The sequence below is a fragment of the Myripristis murdjan genome, chromosome 13, assembly GCF_902150065.1.
Source record: "Myripristis murdjan chromosome 13, fMyrMur1.1, whole genome shotgun sequence".
Taxonomy (NCBI): Eukaryota; Metazoa; Chordata; class Actinopteri; order Holocentriformes; family Holocentridae; genus Myripristis; species Myripristis murdjan.
In genome coordinates, this window is record NC_043992.1 from 4339860 (window position 1) to 4353151 (window position 13292).

At 44.2% G+C, this 13292-nt stretch overlaps 1 protein-coding gene across 1 annotated transcript in view; it reads left to right on the plus strand.

Moving 5' to 3' along the window:
- myo7aa (myosin VIIAa) overlaps positions 1-13292 on the plus strand; it is a 67264-nt gene that overhangs the window by 46383 nt on the left and 7589 nt on the right. Inside the window, 13 exon segments of the mRNA XM_030067474.1 lie at positions 304-531; positions 742-909; positions 3817-3934; positions 4106-4232; positions 4569-4738; positions 5691-5881; positions 7802-7926; positions 9044-9201; positions 10191-10344; positions 12051-12206; positions 12487-12592; positions 12742-12855; positions 13160-13247. Of these exon segments, the coding sequence (XP_029923334.1) occupies positions 304-531; positions 742-909; positions 3817-3934; positions 4106-4232; positions 4569-4738; positions 5691-5881; positions 7802-7926; positions 9044-9201; positions 10191-10344; positions 12051-12206; positions 12487-12592; positions 12742-12855; positions 13160-13247 (1903 nt within the window).

A 13292-nucleotide genomic window follows, 5' to 3' on the forward strand; every position in this document is an offset into this window, starting at 1 on the left:
AGAGAGAGAATATCATATGACACAATAATAATTCACTCTTTTAAATAAATTTAAAACCTCACTCACTCCGCAGGCCAGCTCAGTCGAAGGTATTAATGTGTCAGTATTTGTGTGCCTTTTTGTTTTTATGCTCTTTTGAAACTCCTCGTGCTTTATAATAAAGTTCTATATAAATAAAGTGTAAAAGTATTAACAGTATATAATGTCAGCACTATGGGACTTGAGATGTGGTGCTCTCTATGGTGACCTCTACCTCCTCTTCTTCATCTTCCTCCTCCTCCTCCTCCTCCCTGTCTCCTGCAGGTCTCCTCTTTAGGCAGTGGGACCGACCACGTGATGGACGCTGTTTCGCAGTGTGAGCAGTATGCGAAGGAGCAGGGGGCGCAGGAGAGGAACGCCCCCTGGAGGCTGTTCTTCAGGAAGGAGATCTTCACGCCGTGGCACTGCCCGACCGACGACTTGGTCGCCACCAACCTCATCTACCAGCAGATCGTCCGGGGCGTCAAGTTCGGAGAATATCGTTGCGACAGGGTGATTCAGACATTTTTTTAATGATTTTTTTGCCCTCCTATTTTCATTATTAGTTCAAACGTCCAAGAATTCCAGTTTGAATGTTCCATGCAAGAGGCTGTTTTTTTTCCAGCCTAGAATACAATAAAAGGTGTTTATTGGTTCTTTCAATGCTTTAGAGGAGTTCATTGGGTTGATTATGGTCCTGTTTTCTCTCTGTCTCTGTCTCAGGATGACTTGGCCGAGCTCGCCTCCCAGCAGTACTACGTGGACTACGGCTCGGAGATCCTGCTGGAGCGCCTGCTGAGCCTCATCCCCTCCTACATCCCCGACAGAGAGATCAGCACCGGCAAGACGGTGGAGAAATGGGCTCATTTCATCATGGCCGCCCACAAAAAGGTGCTTGTTACTGGTTCAGACTCTGACATGGCTCCCCCTGCAGGAGAAACCGATCCTCTGTCTGGTGGACACTTTGATTCAAAGCGGTTTACAGCAACAAGAGGGTTTAGCATGGCTGTCCCTAGTCCCACATTCAGGAGAAAATGGTCAACATGTTTAGTGGCCAAAGTATAATTTCCCAAAATATGTTGTCAACAGCACATAGGAAGAGTTTTTAGGAAGAGAAGGTATTTTGAATGAAAGTCATGTGCATGTACAAGTGCATTATTTATATTTTGATCTCACTAAATGCAGTGTGAAGCATCTAAAGTCTAAATGGTCCTTACATCAACTGAACATCAGTTTTGCGTGCACATGTAAGTTACAGAAATATTTCTCAGAGGCAAAGCTGTTCAGCAGTCAGAACTAATCTGATTGGTTCAGTTCAATTTCCCAGTGAGAAAGGTAATAAGGTAATAATAAGAGGTTTATATTATGCAGCAAAGCACTCTGCTGCCCACTGGTCCATTCTGAAACCCGAAAGATGGTCCACTGGACTGAAAGCCTGTTAGCCTGACAGCACCTTAACCTTAACAAAAGCCCTCTGCTCTGAAGATTTTTTTCCTAGGATGGCTACATATTTTTTGTATATTTTGAGTGGTCATTTTGACTTTTTGGTGAAGGGTTAGGGTTGTGATTAGGGTTGGGCACACAGTAAGGTGGTTATGGGTAACGTTAGGGAAAGTCAGTTAAACATTCCATCACCATCCTAGGAAACAAAAGGACAGACCTCTGCTGATTCAGCACGAGGGACAGAGCCAGCAGTGACTGAACTCCAGCATCTCCAGAGGGTGTGTGTTTGGAGCAAAGGGCATTTGTTTTCAGGATAACGGACCATCAGACTAATGGACATTCAGTTCAGTGGGACATTTTTGGGGGGGTTTTGGAATCATTTTGGAAGAGTGCAGTGGCACTGTACTCTTGGTCAGCTCTATAACTAGTCATGACAGATAAACCAAAAGAAAATACAGACATGGCCTCTAGTGTGTAAGAAACTCAGGATAACGTCAGCTGTCTCCAGGGGCCTGTACCATAAAACTGGATTAACATAGCTGGGCTTTCTCTTACTTATCTGGCTTCACTTAACCAGACATCCGCACTCCGGATTTTCGGTACCTTAAAGCCGGCTATCAACTCACTAATTCAACCCAGGCTTTTCCAATCTAGATCTGTGCGCGCTCACATACAAAGGGTGGAGTTTGCTGCATACGACCAATCGCAGACATGGAAAAATCCACCCGAGCCACAAACTTTACAACGGAGGAGCAGACAATAATCTGAAATAAATACTAGGAATATAAATTCATTATCCAGGCAAAAAGCAACACAGTTGCAGCTGCCAATACTGGCAAAAAATCGCCGACTGTGTCAATGCGTAAATTAGTGGGGTTATAAAACTACTTCCCCACCATGACGGCACGAGTAGATCTGACTACAGCAACGTGTGTGTTCAATAAATAAATGTGTCTCCCACTCAGCCATACACTCCCACAGAGGAACTGGCCCTCTCTCACAGTGAGGGGCGACCCTCGCTGGAGGTCTGCCTTCAGTTTGAGTTTCATCAAAATCGTCACTTTGATTCAACTGATTTTGATATTTCATTTTATAAAGCATCTGACGCCTCGTGTTTATTCTGCTGGTTGAAATATTATTTCACTGTCATTTAAAGACTGTAAAACATTTGACACCAACTCTCATATGGACTTTTCAGGGCAGACACCCTAAATACTAAATATGAGCAAACTTTTGGAAACCTAAAGGAGCCCAGAGGCTGGCGTGTATTTTATCAGACTTTTATTTAACCCTCTGAATTAAATTCCCCTCATTTATTTTCAGAAATATTTTTTAAAATCACTACATCAGTCTACAAGATAAATTTTTGGTTGGACAGTGTAGAGTCATGAGTAAAAAAAAAAAAAAAAAAAAAAAAAATCCTTCTTCCTCTTCTCTTCAAACTTGAAAAAATGTGAGAGAAAAACAAAGTCTAAGTAAAATGTATTAATTTTATAAAAGAAGAAGAAGAAAGGGGAAAAAAAATACTCGGAAAAAAGGTGCACAAGTTGTGCACCTCAATCCACTTGGTTCTCATCCAATGGGCAGGCCATTTTCCAAGAGAATTGATTGGTCAGTAGGTGAGGCTTTTCTACCTGCTGAGCTCTAATCCTGAACTTAACCTGCTCCGGAGCAGGTTAGGTGTTCAGCATATGTTACCACGGTAACATAAAAAGTAAATCACCCTTATGGTACAGAAAAGCCAGGGTTAAGCCTGAAGTTAGCTCGCTAAGCCCAAACCCAGCTTTATGGTACAGGCCTCAGGTCTGGCTGAGTGTCAGTGTCAGAGCTCCTGGTCTGGTGGGATTCCAGAGTTTCCAGAGTCGCCGCTGGGCCTAAAAACTATTCCAGTCACGTTGATTGTCCCATTTTCCTCGGTTGTTGTTCAGCAAACTTGATTTTTTGCTGTTGTTATCTGAAGCTGAATAATTAATAGACCCTGTCCCGACCCCCGCCAAGATTTTAATAATTTCCTTTGACCGAGATTTTTGATAAACACAGAATCTACAGGGGTTGTTTTGCATGACTGAGTCGGTTTGCATTTATATTGGAGGACAATAATGAGGAAAAAGCAATTTTGTGTATTTGTATGCAGACTGAAAAATAATGGGGATAGAAGAGAGGAGAAAGAGAGAGAGGATCAAACAGAATTGCATGAGCCCCAGCCTGTCGTCAAGACGCCCGAAAGGCCTTTTCCTTGTTGTTTAATCCCCCACACACATTCAAACACCTCTCTCTCTCTCTCTCTCTCTCTCTCTCTCTCTCTCTCTCTCTCTCTCTCTCTCTCTCTCTCTCTCCCTCTGTCTGTCTCCTCAGGGCATCTACACCCAGAAGAGGTTTGACACTCAGAAGGTGAAGGAGGAGGTGGTGGACTTTGCTCGCCACAAATGGCCGCTGCTCTTCTCTCGCTTCTACGAGGCCTTCAAGTTCTCGGGTCAGCATCTTCACTGCACTCTGATAGAAATTTAGAGGATATAAATATTCAGAGAGGATGTGTTCCAGATGTGAACATGTACACCAGACACACTTTTTAACGTCATGCATGAAAGGAACGTAGAAGACTCCATCGCCAAAACACACCTCTGTGTCTGTCTCGCCGTCTCAGGTCCCAGCCTGCCGAAGAACGACGTGATCGTGGCGGTCAACTGGACCGGGGTTTACTTTGTGGACGAGCAGGAGCAGGTCCTCTTAGAGCTCTCTTTCCCAGAAATCACTGCAGTCTCCAGCAGCAGGTGAGGCATGCTGGGAACCGCAGGTATTGAGACCCTTTCAAAAGGAGAAGTAAATAAGCCTGCTCATTTTTCCGCTCATTGCTCTCTGAAACTTCTCCTCCCCTCTCGCCAACTTTCTATGTCTCTTTTACGGCTCCCTACATTTTTCAATTTTCTGCCTCTTGTCTCATCTTCTCTCAAGCACACACATTACCACCCGTCCTTCTCTTGTCCTCTTTCATTCTTCTGTCTTTCTCTCTCCCTCGTCCTCTCCGTATATTCTTCACCTCTCCCTCCTCCTCTTCAGTCCTTTATCCTGTTCTTCTCAACTCTGTTCTCTCTCTCTCTCTCTGGCAGAGGAGGAAAGCTGCAGGGTCAGAGTTTCACCTTGGCGACCATCAAAGCAGACGAGTACACCTTCACGTCCAACAACGCCGAGGACATCCGCGACCTGGTGGTGACCTTCCTGGAGGGCCTGAGGCAGAGGTCGAAGTTCGTGGTGGCGCTGCAGGACAACCCCAACCCCAGTGAGTCTTGCACGGTGACGCCGACGTCACGGCAGCGTACGGCTCAGAAAAAGGTCAAAAAGCCAGTGAGGTGACTGGGATGAGGGGGTTTATACTTCACCTTGAGGATCCTGCAAGGATCACCGCACTTTCCTCTTATTAGTGCAGAGACATCAGAGATACGGCCTGAGAGCACGTCGCATCCATAAAGAAAAATTTAGTTTTTACTGAAATAGTCCAGTCATTTTATGAAAAAACCTAGGACAAACTGCAAGAGAAGCAAACTCAACTGATTTTGTATCCTCAGTTTGTCCTGAGTGAGGGGAAAAAAGTCCCAAGGAATCCTATTGGTGGAAAGTTTTGAAAATAACCTATTTATGACCATATAATACCAAAAAACACTGTTTTTAAACACACAGGGGAAAAGGTTCAAAATGTTACTTTCAGATATCACTATAAAAATTCACAAGTTGATTACACGCACAAAGACAAGAAAAAAAGTCAATTACAAGTTCTTTGAATTATTCTGTTTACACATGCATATCACACATTATCTGATTTGATATGCGCTAATAAGGAATATGAGGAATAAATGCCAGAAGAGACATTTAAACAGTGAATTAAAAGGTTACTATATATATAGTAACCTTTTAATTCACTGTTATATAGTAACCTCTTAATTCAAGGTTAATTCAAGGTTACTAAAATATTTACAGCCAAAGCAGACTTCATGTCTCTGTGCTGCTTTTTCATTAGTATGTTGTATCACTGACAGTGACAGTGCATGCATACTAGCAATAGGTTAATGGAAAATGTAAAAAAAAAAATTGAAAAAGTTTACTTAAGGCTATTTGCAATGTGATGAAGAACAGAAGTCAAGATGTGAGTAAAAAATACAAAACACAGTAAAATACTGAAATACAATTATAAAACCGTGAAACTGAGATGCAAATTGTACATTTGTGCCTGCCAGCGGGCGAGGAGTCGACGTTCCTGAGCTTCCTGAAGGGAGACCTCATCCTGCTGGACCAGGACACGGGAGAGCAGGTCCTCAACTCCGGCTGGGCGCACGGCATCAACGAGCGGACCAATCAGAAAGGAGATTTCCCCGCCGACTGCGTCTACGTCCTGCCCTGTGTGACCAGGCCTCAGCCCGACGTGGTGGTGAGAGAAAACACCCACATGGACGTGCAGACACACACACACACACACACACACACACACACACACACACACACACGACGCATCGCCTCCCTCTCCGTCTCAGGCTCACGCTGAGAGGAGGCAGCTGGCGGCACTTCAGCGTCTCTGCAGCTCCTCGCTTCCTGCTCTCATTATCTCCAGTGGGAAGGAAGCCGCTCCCCTGCAGCTCCGACAGCAGAGTGTGTTACCGCTCAGTGTGCAAGTCCTTTCAAAGTTTACTTCAACCCATTCTGCTAATTTCAGCTCCAATAAAAATGTGTCAGGCCGCAGCCTCCGAGGGCTGACACATTCAGAGGTTTCATAACTTCTTTCAAGTGCCACAAGCACCTCCTGCTCCTCCTCCTCCTCCTCCTCCTCCTCCTCCTCTTCCTCCTCCTCCTTCCAGCTCCACTGAGCACCGAGCCTCACATTTGAGCCCGACTGTTTGTTTGAATCGATTCCAGCGTTGCCTTTTCAAACATAACAAAATATGCCAATAACCGCAAACAACAAAACCAGCTGATTCACAGGAAAAAAGCAGTAAACAAACAAAACCTAAGAAAAAAATCAATTCAGAGACTCCATATTAGTTTGATTGCGTTCAATCCATTTTCATAGCAGAACTTTCTGTTATTAAAGTTGTTGTCTTCTTGAGGCTCTGCTGAGAAGATATGTGTTTTGATTTGGATTTCTGTGGGAACACATTTCCATGTCAGCAGGCTGTCTTGACTCTGAGCTGCGTCTCTACACATGACAAACCTCAGCCGCCCAAATCACCTGCGACCGCTGTGCTCATGTTTTCCATGGGACTGTGCTGCATGTCCCGGCTCTGCAAAGGCGTTTCACTCTCAGTAGCTGGGTTTCCATCCACCTATTTTCAGAAATTGCGAAAAAAAAAACAAAAAACAAAAAACTTGGATGGAAATGCCAAAAATTCAAAAAACGGCCAAAAATTCGCAAAAAAGTTTTTACGCTTGGAGGGGGTGGATTTCTCAGCGTATCGATAAAAGAAAATGCGACTTTTTGCTGTGGAAACAGATTTTACGAATAAACGATGACTGGACCGGATACCACGTCACACTTCTACACTACAGTCTTATTATCAGTTATTATTATTATTATTATTATTATTATTAGTCTCTTATTCCTTATTTAGGATGGTTTGGTACGAAGTTAGCGCTGCCAAAATAGTAACCAGACTTCTCCCAAGAGCCAACAAGTTCAGCAGGAATCTGTTCCTGATCAGCTGTTGAGTGTCAGCTGAGTGTTTGTTGTTGTTCAGTCGACACACAGACGCTATCTTATGATGTCATCTCACGGCGCACTCTTCTCCCAATAATCACAAAACAAAACTAATGGAAACAGGCATAAATTCGCTCAAAAATTTCGATATATTTGGATGGAAACCCGGCTACTGTCCGACCTTCCCGCTCAGCCTCGACATGAGCCACAAACTGCCTTTAGTTTTTGTGCTGCACACACTCAGAACATTTCACACATTAAAAGTGGACACAGCAGTAGCCAAAGGTCACTGATTACAGATCAGCCCGCTCCTGAATGAAACTGTTTTTTATCTGTTGTTTCCTCGTCAGTGATTTTCTGTGTATTTATTCTGTTTTTACTTGTTCTGTTGACAGCACTGAAAATGAGGGCATGCCCTTAATGCTCCCTGAGGTTTAAATAAAGGTTGAAAGGAAGTGTTTGAGCAGGAGGCTGAGCTCTGCTGTGTTTTCAGAGTGAACCCTCACCTGAACACTTGGTGCTCAGGTGGAAGCTGCTCTCGGCTTTCCATCCTCTTTATCGGCTTCAAGTCTCATCTTTTCTGATGTGCTGTTTGATTTAATCAAGTGTGTCGCCGTGGTGACAGATTAATATAGTCTGTGCTGTAATCCAACCAATCAGGCGCTGGTTACCATGACGCCGGACCAGCGTCAGGAGTCGGTCCGTGTTTCCCAGCTCGTCCTGCCAGAGAGCAACGGCAGGATGACACCGTACACCCTGGAGGAGTTCTCCTACGACTACTTCAGGTACACACACACACACACACACACACACACACACACACACACACACACACACACACACACTGCGTAATCAACAAAAAACATTTTCTGCTCCAAGTGAGCATCACAGTGTCTTCAATAGTTTCCATTTCTACTGATTTCTGTTGTTTCCATTCATCTTTTCTAATTGGATGTGCCAGAGCCAGCAAAGTAAATACATGAATGGAGGCTGGTGTCTCCTCTCCTCCCTTCACCTCCTCTTCCTCAGCCCTTCCTCCCTTTCACACGTTTGTACTGAAGAAACAGTCAAATGATCCACGTTTGGTTCCTCAAAAATGAATCAATTAAGATTTTGATAATCAATTAGTTGTTTTAATGATTTATCCAGTAAAAATACCAAACATGGTCTGATTCCATTCAGATCATTATAAAATTAAAGGAATATTCCAACATTTTGGGTAAAATCTTCTTTTCCCAACTCCTCCAGACTGAGACCAGATGTTGGACACCAGTTCTTGGACATCCGGTGGTTCAGTTCATGTTCCAAATCATGTGGATATGAAACACACATCTTGGGATAAACAAACAAACAAACAAACAAACAAAAAAAGAGTCATTTTAGCTGAAAATAATTAGTAGTGGATCTTCCTCCACCTCCAGCGTGCGTGGATCACTGCGACAGATGGAAGGAGAAATGTGTTGAGCAGTTACAGCTCCACCAGCTGACTTCTCCTCAAACCACTCCAGTTTAAAAAAAAAAAAAAATCACAAAGACATGTATTTCAAATCCACGTGATCCACTGTGTGAATCAGACCGCTTCAGAGCTGCTGGAAGGTGTATTTTTGATGAAAATGGTGTCAAACATCTGGTCTCAGTCTGGCTTGCCCAAAACGTTGGAATATTCCTTTAATACTTTGAGTTTTTTTGGCCGCTGGTCAGAGTCAGACTGAGGAAGCAGTTTGAAGACATCACTCTGCTAAAACTTCCCATGAGACTGTGAGACTTTGTCACCTGATACACTGTGTGATGGTGATTCATTGCAAAACGAATCAGGTTATTTGAAAGTGCAGATAATCATTAGCCGCTGTAGGTGCTTGCACAGTTCATGCCTCACACACTGCACCCTGTGCTCCTGGCCAGGCCTCCTCCCAAACACACTCTGAGCAGGGTGATGATCACCAAGAACCGAGGGAAGGACAAACTGTGGAGCTGCACCCGCGAGCCGCTCAAGCAGCCTCTGCTGAAGAAGGTCATCAACCACGAGGAGCTGGCACAGGAGGCCTGCATGTCCTTCATCGATATCCTTCACTGTGAGAGCCACAAAGAGGCAAACCGTGGCTGGAACCCACACAAGAGTTTTCTTTATAACTTTGTGCTGATCGCTCATGTTGCTTCTGTCATTCACACGATACTTCACAGTGTCTGCACTCTGTCCTCTATAGTTTCAAACTTCATTTTCCCTCCTTCTGTGGAAGCCAGTTGCTGCCATTCATCTTCATCTGTTATTAAAATAATCTTTGACACACTTGGAAAAAGCCTGAGGAAGGCAATCCATCACAGTAAACATGCCCACTTAATTATTTTGTCAAGACTCCCTTCTTGTTGTACTCAAGTGTGACTGAAACACAAGTGTCCCACAGAAGATTATAATAATAATAATACTAATAGATTTTATTTGTAAAGCACTTTTCATTTGAGAATCTCAAGGTGCTACAGGTAAAAAAACAAGTAAAGAAAATAGAAAACACAGTAAATTATGACTCTCTACAATGTTGTCTTACAAATATTATTGTCATATCTGTGATTCTTTTTTTTATTTTGTTATGTCAGACAGAACTACTAATGGAAACTGCAATAAAATTCAAACTAGGTTAGACAGTGGAATGTATCTATTCAAAGGAAAACACCAGCATTTTGGTCAAAGTCCCCTTTTCCCAACCTCCCCAGACTGAGACCAGATGTTGGACACCATTTCCACCTCTGGACGTCCAGTGGTTCAGTTCCTATGTGTAGCATTTCCTGTTAACTTAGCATAAAGACTTTTATCCAACATCTTGTCTCAGTCTGAGGAAGTTGGGGAAAGAGTGTATTTCCCAAAAGGTTGGCGTCTTCCTTTAAAATGATGAAAAACCAATATCTAATTTCTCAGTGTGCATATAAAATGATAAAAGTTAAACAATTGCAGACATCAATAAAGAGAGTGTAACTCAAAATTACACAGGAATTCTCCCTTCCTTTAACCGGTTTCTTCTCCGCCAGCCGTTTTATTCCTTGACGCTCGTCCCACCCATGATGAAGTACATGGGTGACTACCCGTCCAAACGCACGCGGTCGGTCAACGAGCTGACCGACCAGATCTTTGAGGGAGCGCTGAAGGCGGAGCCTCTGAAAGACGAGATCTACTGCCAGATCATCAAACAGCTCACCGACAACCACGTCAAGTACGTAGCCTCCGCTCTCTAACACTGTGATGCCACTGGGTCACCGGCAATACCTTACCATCACCACGGTAACGACAGCATTGCGAGCAGACGGGCAATGTATTGTAAGATGATCAGCTGGGATAGATAAGCAATAACCAATAAGCAGGAATCAGCTGGGCTCCTCAGTGTTTCATCAGAGAAACTGATGGAGGAGAATCGGTGTGGGCCTTTGCTTCACCGCAGATCAGAGTATTTCTGGATGGGTCACCTTGTCAGACAACAGCTGAAGTGTTTACTGATGTCACCGTGTGGGCAGAGGAGTTTGTTTGAATAACTTTATTAAAACTCTCATGATGACACAACAAGCAGCTGCTGTTGGGTGGATGGTTGGCTGTGAAGCAAAGGCCCACGACGGCTCTGCCTGTTGATGTACTGTGGTTTTAATCTGCGAGCTGAGCGTAAAACAGCTGCAGGTCCTGAAGGCAGAGAACCAAGACGCCTCAGGGGAACGCACATGTGCAGCTGTGCCACTGAAATATCAGATATCAATACAAGCACGAGTGCATCTCTAATGTATTACCAGGGGAAGTACTGTGATGTATTGTGTTATTGATTGCATTGGGCCAGCCCCACCAGTCAGTGCACCACGTGTGATGGACAGTGTGGACAAACTGAATGTAGAAAACATCAGGGACATTTCTCAAGAAGGACACTGATGAGGTGAATCCAGGATCATCCAGAATGGATTTCCCGCATATACACTACTCACAAAAAGTTAGGGATATTTGGCTTTTGGGTGAAATTTATGGAAAATGTAAAAAGTTCACGCTACAGTGATATTATATCATGAAAGTAGGGCATTTAAGTAGAAGCATGCACTGGTGATTTCCTCATCTCAAACAATTTCTTGAAACAAAAGCCAACAACAGTGGTGGATATATCACAACAAAAAATGTCAGTGTCAATAACTTGTCATGTGCCCTTGAGCATCAATTACAGCTTGACAACGACGTCTCATGCTGTTCACAAGTCGACTTATTGTCTGCTGAGGCATGGCATCCCACTCTTCTTGAAGGGCGGCCCTCAGGACATTGAGGTTCTGGGGTACAGAGCTCCGAGCCTCTACACGGCGACTCAGCTGATCCCATAGGTTTTCTATGGGATTCAGGTCTGGAGAAAGTGCAGGCCACTCCATTTGAGGTACCCCAGTCTCCAGCAGCCGTTCCCTAATGATACGACCTCAATGAGCTGGAGCATCAAACACCTGATGTGAATTTTGCCGTTAAGCTCCTTGTTAGAGAACAGCAACTTGTGCAAAAAGTACTGAAACATTGAACAGTTGGACATTCAAAAGTTTACAGAAGGTCACATTAAGTTCACCTGTAAAGATTATAATGCATTTTAAGTTCATCCTGAAATTTCACCCGAAAGCCGAATATCCCTAACTTTTTGAGTAGTGTACCAATCACAATCCAGAGAAGCAGACAGGTCTGAGAAGGAGGCTTTGAGAAGCTTTGAGACGGTCGAGATGTGGACCGTTCAGAACTAAATATCAAGAGGAAGATATTATTTATGTTCACATTCATCATTCAGTCACATGGTGCATTGAGTGCAGCTGCAGCTGTAGACGAGGTAGAGGCTATTCCAGCAGGTGGTTTTTAAAGTTTTATCCCTCTGTGTGTGTGTGTGTGTGTGTGTGTGTGTGTGTGTGTGTGTATGTGCAGGTACAGTGAGGAGAAAGGCTGGGAGCTGTTGTGGTTGTGCACTGGTCTGTTTCCCCCCAGCAACGTCCTGCTGCCCCACATCCAGCGCTTCCTGCAGTCCAAGAAACACCACCCGCTGTCCGGAGACTGCATGCAGAGGCTGCACAAAGCCCTGCGGTACACACACACACACACACACACACACACACACACACACATACACACACACACACACACAGGCACGTAAAGCTGTACTGTACTGTAGGCTAAAGACTCCTATAGACTTCAAGTCTTTATGCTAAGCTAACAGGAAATGCTACCCACAGGAACTGAACCACTAATCTGATCTTTGAATGAATGATGAATATCATGTGATGAATGCAGGCGCTGATAATGCAAAAATGAACTAAATGGGTTTCATTCCCCTGTGCTCCTCTTGTTGTTGTCATGGTAACAGTAATGGGTCCAGGAAGTATCCTCCTCATCTGGTGGAGGTGGAGGCCATCCAACACAAGACCACCCAGATCTTCCACAAAGTCTACTTCCCTGATGACACGGACGAGGTCACACACACACACACACACACACACACACACACACACACACACTCATACATGTGCCTACACAATTTCCCAAATTTCCAATCATAAGCGGGCAGGGTTTGAGGTGTCCTTGTGCCCGTGTGTGTGTGTGTGTGTGTGTGTACCTGCAGGCGTTCGAGGTGGAGTCCAGCACCAAAGCGAAGGACTTCTGTCAGAACATCTCGACCCGACTGCTGCTCAAATCCCCCGAAGGCTTCAGCCTCTTTGTCAAGATCTCAGACAAGGTCAGACCGTCCTCAGCGTTTTGTCGAGCTGCCAGACTTTAGCCAGTTCACTCTCTCTTTCACTCTCTCTCTCACACACACACACACACACACACACACACACACACACACACACACCCCTTCACTTTGAGGTAAGCGTTTTCAAAAGTTTAGTTAGTGATCTCTGATAAATTACCTAAATGTCACTCCTGTTGTTGTAGTTTTTGTAATTAACTTAATTAACCTAATCAACCTCCGAGGCCACAAGGCTAATGTTCTCTGCAAAATGTGAATGTGTGTGTGTGTGTGTGTGTGTGTGTTGCAGGTGATCAGTGTCCCAGAGGGAGATTTTTTCTTCGACTTTGTCCGACATTTGACAGACTGGATCAAGAAAACTCGGCCTGCTAAAGACGGTTGGTACCAGGCTTCTAAAAACATAAAAAACAAGGTGGATTGTT